This window comes from Gossypium raimondii, chromosome 1, assembly GCF_025698545.1.
Source record: "Gossypium raimondii isolate GPD5lz chromosome 1, ASM2569854v1, whole genome shotgun sequence".
Taxonomy (NCBI): Eukaryota; Viridiplantae; Streptophyta; class Magnoliopsida; order Malvales; family Malvaceae; genus Gossypium; species Gossypium raimondii.
This window is the reverse complement of record NC_068565.1, coordinates 50,744,542-50,755,061: the sequence shown is the minus strand read 5'-3', so window position 1 is coordinate 50,755,061 and position 10,520 is coordinate 50,744,542. Positions and strand designations below refer to the sequence as shown.

At 30.2% G+C, this 10,520-nt stretch overlaps 2 protein-coding genes across 2 annotated transcripts; both read right to left on the bottom strand.

The window, feature by feature from the left end:
• LOC105786411 (flavonol sulfotransferase-like) lies at positions 1–1,115 on the bottom strand. Its single transcript, XM_012612823.2, has one exon. It carries the CDS (start codon positions 1,098–1,100, stop codon positions 153–155), a length of 948 nt encoding a protein of 315 aa, XP_012468277.1. The 5' UTR covers positions 1,101–1,115; the 3' UTR covers positions 1–152.
• Positions 1,116–6,965: 5,850 nt separating this feature from the next.
• Positions 6,966–8,131, bottom strand: LOC128032429 (flavonol sulfotransferase-like). Its single transcript, XM_052620489.1, has one exon. The coding sequence runs from the start codon at positions 8,087–8,089 to the stop codon at positions 7,154–7,156; it is 936 nt and encodes a 311-aa protein (XP_052476449.1). The 5' UTR covers positions 8,090–8,131; the 3' UTR covers positions 6,966–7,153.
• Positions 8,132–10,520: the final 2,389 nt, after the last annotated feature.

Here is a 10,520-nt window from a genome sequence, read left to right as displayed (position 1 = left end):
TATTGAATCAACTATGCTTTTTATTGATGTTAACATGAACAACACGAGAAGTGTTGCTACTTGCAAAAAGCATACACAAATTATTTTAGAAACATAATATGTCGAAATTGCAGAGAAGGGACAATGTACCCCATGGCTGCTTTATGATTCAATCACAGAGTTAAGCCTGAACCATTTAGCTTCTGTAACGTTATCGAGTCCAACCGAGAAGCCATTTCAGGTGTCAAATAATTCTCCCAATCCCCAACCTTACCTTTTCGGAAATAGATCTTGTTTTCAATCACCCCTGGAGTTCCTTCACGGTGTTTGCCACTTTTATTCACTTCCAATTTGCTTAAGTTCTCAAAACTACACATGCTTATGATCTTGTCGACTGACCCTTTTTTGATTTCTTCAGAAGAGAAAGGATAACTGATGAAATCAGCTAATTTCTTAACGTAAAAAACAATATCTTCTATCATTTCTTCGTATTTCAAGAAAAGAATCTTATCAGGTCGGTCCAAACTTGCTTTCCAAAACCCTAGAACATGGTCCCAATAAGGTCCATAATTGCTTACACCTTGGCAATAAAGCTCAAAGGCCTCTTCTAAAGCAAGGGGCTTTATGTCTTTGGATGCCAAGCGCCTAGCAATGAAGTGATAAAACGAAACGAATGAATCCTTAGGGTCCCTACAAATGTAAACAATTTTACAACTGGAATCAATTATTGATCTTGGTAAAGAAGAGTAAGGGACATGTGTGGCTAACAAAGGATTTTTAGGGTCTCGATTGGTAGAAGATTGGGCTAAATCAACCTCTAAAAAGGGTACACAATCATGTGATAGATTGGCAAGTAAAGGGTTAGTGGAATCATCGAAGGTGGTTCTTGTGACAATGGCAAAAGTGAGGGACTTTAACCATGTTGTTCCAGTTTTCGGTGCACTGCATATGACGATATCGGAAGGTTGAGATTGGAAATTTTGTTGAGCCGACATCACTCCTTCAATGAAAAATGAGTAACACCAGAAGCCTCGATACAAAAAAAAGTCGTTATTTGAGTCATTCCAACTTTTTCTTCTTGGGAGAGTTGATATAATCTCTTTGAAGGAGGCCATTTTCATAAAGGAAAAAGAAGGGGGAAATGAGTGCAAATATTTTGACAAAAATTGGGTCTATAAATAGCTTTAGAGAAAAGGTAATTTCTTTCACAATTACACAATAATTTTTTTGTAATTGAACCATGTGAACTTAGTGACGAAAATTATTTGCTTTTAATAACAATTTTTTATTATATCCACCACGTAATTTCTTGAATTGAAATAGAATTATAGGGACTAAATAAATAAAAAATGTAGCTAGTGCTTATTTACCCATTGTCAAGGTCTGTCCCATGCAAGATTTTGTCACTAAACAATCTAGTTGATAGATTTTTTGTATTATTTTAAAAGATTTGGAATCAGGTTTTGTTAACAATAATTGGGGTGAACTGTGAAGTGTATTTTTTTTTATAAGTAATCTTAAAAATTGGTATTTTCTATAGGATACTTATTAACTCCTGATTTTGCTTGTAGAGTATAAAAGCTCTACTGGCAGTATACCAAATAATTTCTCTTTTCTTAAATGCATTTGTCTTGATACTTTTTTGGATCGGTTTGTTTTAAATTTTCAAATTTTTGTTAAATTGTTTTTCTTTAAACGGAAAAATTAATTGAACTATTAAAATTTTAACGGAAGTGACATGGTGACACACATGAAAGTCCGCGCTTACTTCATAAATTAAATAAAAATAAAAATTCAAAAAGTTCATAAAAGTTTTGAAAATAATCATCCACGTCAACAATAAAATACACATGCACTACTATACAGGCTATCACGTTTAAAAGTTTACTTGTTAGGTGAACCTTTTACGTCCAAAAAAAAAGGTAATTTAATTGAAATTTGATGATTCAAAACTAAAATGATAATAATAAAAAAAGAGACTAAAATGATCAAGATTTTGACTTTTGAAGGTAAAAAAGTATGTAAAAGAGTTATATAATATATTTAATATATCACTAGAATATACCTGCTCATTATGCTTCGTAAAGTTAGATTAATTTTTATTATGATTTGTACACTATATATAATGATTCAATTATTAAATTATTTGACAAAATTATTCGAAGATAAAAAAATTAAATAATTAAAATTATCATGTCACATAGAAATAAACCTAAACCAAAATATAATAATATATCAAAATTTATGTAAAATTAATGATTTTATATAACTATGTAAAATGAATTATAATTGTGTAAAGAATTATACAAATCTTAAGATAAAACATGTACCCAGAAAACATAAATAAAACATGTAAGATAAAAATTATTAATATAATACTTAAAAATAAAATAAGAGGAGAGATTCACTTACACGGTGTAAAATTAAAGTGGTTTTGCATAATTTAGTAACTTTTTATACAATTTTTATTTTAACAATCTCACCGTCCTATTTCATACTCCATTCATATAGATCATGTATGTCAAGATTGATATAAATTAAAATTTTCTAAATATTCGTTTTATGTAAAATAAAACTTTTAACTGTCAAATATATATTGTTAGTAGTTTATAAAATTGGTACGTAATAGTCTTTTATTAACTAGAAAAGTCTAACTAGTTATAATTATTAGACCGATTGTTGCTGCTCGAATTTCCAGGAAACAAAATCAGGGCTTGGGTAACAGTGCTTTCATTCTTGAGAATCATAAAAATTTCTATCATCAACGGCCTATCGAGCAAGAGAGAAAAGCAAAATGTTTTATTATATTATATTTATTTGGACTCTTTGGTAAGTTTCAATTTTTTGAAATTTTTGATTTTTTTTTCTTTTAATTTATAACACAAAGTACTCTACTTCTTTTCTAAACCCATTATTTCTTCTCTAACTCCATTTACTAAACTGATTGAGTTTTTGTTTTTAAATTTATAATACAAAGTGCTATTCTTCTTCTCGAAACCCACCTTTCTTGTAAACCCCATACCAACTTGATCTCAGGTCCAAGTTATGGGATGTCACATTCGTTGTTGGAACAACTACGATCTAAATTTTATCAATTCAACAGTTGATACATGTAATTATGATCAATACATCATTATATCATATTATACAAACATATTCAAGGTTTATACGAGCATACGAAAGCTTTTTCGATAACCTAAGGTCGTTTAAGGACTAAAATATAAAATGTTAAAACTATCGAGTTGACGTCACAACTTGGGAGATTCCAAGTCGCGACATCATTCACTATCGATTTCTTGTTACAACATGACATACTGTTTTGAAATGTTTATATGGAACCAATCCATACTAACCTAACCAAAATAACCAATGCGAAACCAATCCGTTCAAGCATAATACCTACATCAACACTTCATATACTACCTTTGCTATGTCATTATCATTCATGTTTATCAATTTAACCATTCATAACTCAAATCTAACTTAATACATATGATCGTTTACACCACTTAACCATTTAAACATCACATAATGTTCATGATAACTTAAACATTTCATATTCATAAATTCAAATTGACATCAACTATCCAATTTTCCAAATGACCATCCAAGATACAAAACTTAAGTACATGTCATATATCAAAACGTAAAGGAACTATACAAACATTGTTGAGTCGAGAGTTGCAGATGGCGGTGCGGCAGATCCTCCGAGGGAACCCACGCTGGCCAAGTGGGGTTGAGAGAGACATATGGGAGGTTTTGAAGTTTTTTTTTTCTCTAAACACTGAAAAAATGAATTTTTTTAAAAAAATGATTTAAATAAGGTTATTAAACGGCGCCATTTTCTAAGTTAGGGTTCAGTTGCCAAAACGACGTCGTTTTGGCCCTTAACTCGCGCGCGCGACCCGACCCAGTAGCAGGATCCGTGTGTTTTGCTTGGCCTAGAGGTGCTCATGGGCCGGGCGGCCTGGCCCGGCCCGACGGCCCGCCCGAAGTATGGGAGGGTTTGGGTAAAAATATAGGCCCGAAATATGGGCTTGGGCAAAAAAACGAGCATAACTTTTTTGGCCGGGCCGGGCCGATATAATAAATATATTTATTTTTTAAATTTTAAAATACTTTTTTTAATTTTAAAATATTTTTAAAATACTTTTTTAAAATTTTTTTTAATTTTAAAATATTTTTAAAATATTTTTAAAATACTTTTTTTAATTTTTAAAATAATTTTTTGGTATTTATTAAAAAATGGGCCGGGCCCGGGATTATGATTTTTCCCGGGCCGGGCATGGGCAAAATTTCAGGCCCATATTTCGGGCCAAGCCCAGGCGTAGGACCCGGGACAAAATTTTTTATGGCCCGGCCCGAACCCGGCCCGGCCCAACCCATGAGCACCTCTAGCTTGGACGGTCTATTTATGTGAGGGGTCCCTCCGCTTTTGCGCTGTGGTGCAATCTAATCCATGTTGTCTTTTTATTTGGGCCGCATGATTTTCCGTTCGTTCCAATCTGGTCCGTGTTGAACGTTGCGCATGAGGGAAGGGAATATTTTCCCAATAAGTCCCTCGTTCTTCGGGCGCGTCTTATTTTGATCCTCGGCGGCCTTTTTTTTTAATTTAGACCTGACTCTTTAATTCGAATTCAATTTCGTCCTAGGCCCATTTAATTTATTTTATTCATTCTTTTAAAAAAAAGAAGGCTCGTTAGCATTATTAATTTTAAGTTCCATACATTATTTGTTTTAAACGGTTTTACATAATATTTATATTATCAATTGTATATATATATATGCCTTTCAAATTTTCATATATTCTTTAAAACTGTTCCATACCTTATTTATTTATTTTAAACTGTTTTGTTATTATTTATTTTAAGATTCCTATTGATTGTTTATTTGAAACCCTTATTATTTATTGTTCTTATAAATCACTTATTTTATATTGTTATTTACTTCAAATTATTTCATATATTATTTCTTTATTAATGTTGGTATTAAAATGTTATATGTTCTGTGCTTATTGTAATTGTGGGAACTATGCTTCATTTATTCGTGTTTTCGTATACTTGTCATGCATTAATGTATCATTTTATTCGTTAGTTGTTATTTTATGGCCCATTATCATTCCATTTCATCACTTCAAAAGTTGCGCTCGATTTGTATATACCTATAATAAACTTTTATGTTTTATCATAAATAAAACAAATGTATGTCGTTCAAGTGTTGTACTCGCTATTATTCAAAAAAAAAGGGTTTTAAAATAAGGCAATATTTTACGTTTGGAAATTCGAGAAAACGTGCCCTAACGTGTTGGGTTTCAATTTCTCGTTCGACAAAATAGCCAAATATCCTCTTAAAATTTCAAAAATATGGGTTTTGGAAACCATAAGGTAATCTTGGTTTCGAGGGTTTAAAGTATTGTATCCTAACGTGCTGGATGTGATATTCCTTCAGAACAAGAGAATCCTAAATTCTAACCCATGTTATTCGAGTTTTTCTTAAGGATCGTATTTTTAAAACTCTTCAAAGTTTTCAATCCTCAACACTAAGACACTAATTAATCAACTAGGTACCAATTTCTGGGCGTTACGAGCGTGCTAACCCTTCCTCGTGCGTAATTGACTCCCGAACCCATTTTCTGGATTTTGTAGACCAAAAATTATCGTTTTAGTAAATTTAAAACTTTTATTAAAATGATTAAATTATAAAGTGATCCGATCACACCTAAATAAAAAGGATTGGTGGCAACTCCCATGTTCGTTTTCATTTTCAAAATTAAAATCGATCCCGTTTTATAAAAAAAATTGTTTCGACACATACATTATGCAAATCGGCAAATCATTATAACATACCATGCTACTTTTTCCACTATAAAAAATATCATTTAATCATATCATTTAATCATATCATTTCTATATCAAATCTATTGATTTTTTTAACTTTCATATCGATCCTTCGGACTCATATAAATCATTTCGCATTTTCTTTTACATGTTGTTTTTAATCACATTTCACATATTCAATCAACTATGCTTTTTACTGTAGAACTAATTTTGAACTTTTTTTGGATTTGGGTTTTGTTGAGTTTTTAGTTAATTAGTTTAAATTTTCTACATGATTTCTGTTAATTAAAAAATGTTCGATTTTCAAAATTAAACAAGTTAAAGTTTTTCCGCTGCAAAACAAAATGAGAAATCTAGTTTTCTGAAAAATAAGCATGTTCACAGTATTTCTATTATTTCAATTTACGAGTAAAGAACAAATGTTTTAAAGAAACCGTTATTGTAGAATGGTGTTTTTTTTTTTTTTTTTTTGCAACTAATAAGTGAAAACGAGTTTTTTTACTAAGAATTTACTTTTACAGAAAAACAAGTCGAAATTTCAGAAAATAACAATCTAAATTCTCAAGAAGTTAATGTAACTTTTAAGATTCGGTCACAACGTCTAGGTTGGGTTTGGGGTGTTACACTGATTGGGTTTTGTTTTTAAATTTATAATACAAAGTGCTATTCTTCTTCTCCAAACCGACCTTTTCAAGTCAATATTTTTCTTTTAGCTATAAATAAAACCTATATATTATTTTTAAAGATTTGGGAAGAGAAGAGCCAACATCGGTCTACATGAAAAAAGAGAGGAAAAAAAAAAAGAAAAAAAGAGCAAAGACGGTAGCAAAATTCTTAGTTGTTTCTCGCTGCAACTGGTTTTTTATATGAATTTTATTTTTAAGACTTTTTTTTTTACTTTTTTAAAATTATTGTAAAAAATTTAAATGTGAAAATAATTTTTTAACTATAGTTCAGGGACCAAATTAGCTATTAACCTTTTGAATTAATGTGCAACGTTACTTCTTTAAAGTTAACAGTCGAGTGACAAAAATGTAACAATTTGATAATGTTAGTGACTATGATATAAATTTTGAAAGTTGGATAACTGAAATGTAATTTTATACAAAGCTTAGGAGAGTTGGTGTAGTTTATCCATAAAAATTAAACTAACAAAATCAAATCAGCTTATATCAAATTTTATTGATTGAACCAACTATACTTTTAATTGATCTTAACATGAACAACACGAGAAGTGTTGCTACTTGCAAAAAGCATACACAATTTATTTTTAGAAACATAATATGTCGAAATTGCAGAGAAGGCAAAATGTACCCCATGGCTGCTTTATTATTCAATCATAGAGTTAAGCCAGAACCATTTAGCTTCTGCAACGTTATCGAGTCCAACCGAGCAGCCATTTCAGGTGTCAAATAATTCTCCCAATCCCCAACCTTACCTTTTCGGAAATACATCTTGTTTTCAATCACCGCTGGAGTTCCCTCACGGTGTTTTCCTCTTTTATTCACTTCCAAATTGCTTAAATTCTCGAAACTACACATGTCTACGATTTTTTCGACTGATCCTTTTTCAAGTTCTTCAAAAGAGAAAGGATAACCGATGAAATCAGCTATTTTCTTAACGTATAAAATAGTATCTTCTATCATTTCTTCGTATTTCAAGAAAAGAATCTTATCAGGTCGGTCCAAACTTGCTTTCCAAAACCCTAGAACATGGTCCCAATAAGGTCCGTAAGAGCTTACACCTTGGCAAAAAAGCTCAAAGGCCTCTTCTAAAGCGGGAGGTTTCATGTCTTTAGATGCCAAGTACCTAGCAAAGAAGTGATAAAGCGAAACTAATGAATCCTTAGGGTCCCTACAAATGTAAACAATTTTACAACTAGAATCAATTATTGATCTTGGTAAAGAAGAGTAAGGGGTATGTGTGGCTAACAAAGGATTTTTAGGGTCTCGATTGGTGGAAGATTGGGCTAAATCAACCTCTAAAAGGGGTACACAATCATGTGATAGATTGTTAAATAAAGGGTTAGTGGAATCATCGAAGGTGGATCTTGTTACAATGGCAAAAGTGAGGGACTTTAACCATGTTGTTCCGGTTTTCATAGCACTGCATATGACGATATCAGAAGGTTGAGATCGAAAACTTTGTTGAGCTCTCATTAATCCTTCAATAAAAAATGTGTCACACCAAAAGCCTTGATACAAAAAAGTATCATCGCCATACCAGCTTTTTCTTCTTGGGAGTGTTGATATGATCTCTTTGAAGGAGGCCATTTTGATAAAGGAAAAACAAAAGGAGAAATGAGTGCAAATATTTTGACAAAAATTGGGTCTATAAATAGCTTGAGAGAAAAGGTAAGTTCTTTCACAATTACGCAATCAAGTTTTTTTAATTGAACCATGTGATCTTAGTGTAGAGAATTATTTGCTTTTAATATCAGTTTTTTCTTATATCCACCACCTAATTTCTTGAATTGGGGTAGAATTATATGTAGTTAGTGCAGTCCTATGCATTTTTATTATTTTAGAAGATCTGCTATAAGATTGTGTTTACAAACATTTTATATTAAATTTGTTTTTTTAAAGGTGGAAAATTTAATTCGACTATTAAAATTTTAATGAAAGTGACACGATAACTCAAATAATTGTTCACATCAACAGACTAATATTAATATATTCGTAATTATTTCAAAATATATAGTTTAAAAATAAAGTATTTTTAACTAAAAAAATCAAAAACGAAATTGTACAATAATTGTGCTTAGAGCAATTCACATATGATAGATTAGAATTTTATTCAATTAAAACATATCATAAACAAAATTTATGGTCGAATCAATAGATCAACTTTTTTATAACAATAATCAAATAAACCAAAAATTAGAGATTAACCTAATTAATCCAACCAACTTGCATGTGAAATCTCTTTCACACATTCAAACCTTCTATTACGTGATAAAGCTTGCTTTCCTTTCCTTTTCTTCTTTGTCTTCAATTCTTGCCTTCCATGGCCGCATTATCCTTGCTACTTTGCTTTCAATTGCTTGCTGGTGGTGGACGCTGGACGGGTGTGGTCGTGTGGCCTGCAGTAGTAGGTGACAGTCGAGGAGGGGCTGATGGCGGTGCAAATGGTGCTAGGTTTTGGGATAGGAATTTCAGATTTGGGAATTGGTAAATGAGGCAGGATTTAGGTTTTTAATTAAATTATTTATGTATTATGTATATAATATACATTAAACTTATAACTAAATTATATAAAGTTGTGACTATAAATTTATAGAATATTAATTTGGGTTTGGGTTTTATTTTTTATATTTGGGTTGGGTTTTTAGTTTATGTTAATGTTTTTTTATTGGATACTTGGGCTGGATTTTAGTTTATATTGGGTTGGGTTACTTAGGTATAATTATAAAACTATTTTTTTAATGTTTAAAACAATCGGTTTATTGTCAATTAAGCCTTAGTTTGATTGACATGAGTATTTTTACCAGTGCAGGAGAACTTGAATTCAAGTGTACTAAAGCTTATTATCCTTCTATTTAAGTGTTGAAGGGGGAGAGCTATGGGTAATCTTAGCCATTGTATCAAAAAGATGTGACATTCTTTAGAATTTATTTAAATTTTTCAATTTTTTAGGATTTTAAGAAAGAACTTCTAGTCATCAAAATCTTCTTTTCAGACTTTGATATTTTATACACTTTTGAAGTTGTATTGAATGACGTAAAGATGATCCCTTTTATAGGTTTTTTTTTTTTTTAGAATGACTTATATAACATGAACGATAAAACTCCACTAAACGAGTTTAATCTATTGAGTTTAGGATCTAATTAAAACACTTTTAGCACATCGTAGTGAAGTCAGAATTTTTTAAAAGAGCAAAATTAAACTGTAATTTTTCGATAGTAAAATGTAATTTCATCATTTTAATAGCCTATATTTTTATAATTTTTAAAAGATTAAATCAATCTTTTATCATTTTTAAAAGAGTCAATACATAATTTTTACTAATTTAAAATCTTGAAATGTTGTCATTAGGTAAACTTTTGATGAGAATATTAAATGAGATTTAGGTAAGTTAAAAGCTTTAATCAAATGCATCCCCACTTTATGAATCCAATGACATTAGTTTATTTATTTATGATTTATGAAGCATCCCAAATTCTTGTTTGAATCCATTAAACAACCTTCTTCTTTCATTTCTACCATTTTCTTCTTCTTCTTTTCCTATTTTGCTAATTTCATAAATTTTCACTAATGATAAAAGTTAAAATATGATATAAGTTATTTGTAATTTTCAAAATTTAGAATTTAGTCGTCGTATTTTTAGATTTCAAAATTCAGTGTAACTATTAATATTGTTAATTTTTATTAAATTCAAGTTCATTATAATGTCATTTTTAATTATATGATTATCAAGTAAGTTTTTTTTTCAAAATGCCACACCAACAAATTTAATAAAAAAAATTAATAGTGTTAATAGGTGAACATGAATTTTGAAATTTAAAAATTAGAGGGACTATTTCTAATAAAAGTATAAGGATTAAAATTTAAATTTTTGAAAAGTATAGAAACTTATGACATATTTTAACCTAAAAATAATTACGGTTGGATTACGAGTTAAATAGTAGGGAGTTTGATACCTCTTAAGGTATCCAATTTAATTCTTGTAACTTTGGAAGACTTTGCTCCTCATTTAGTGCTCTAA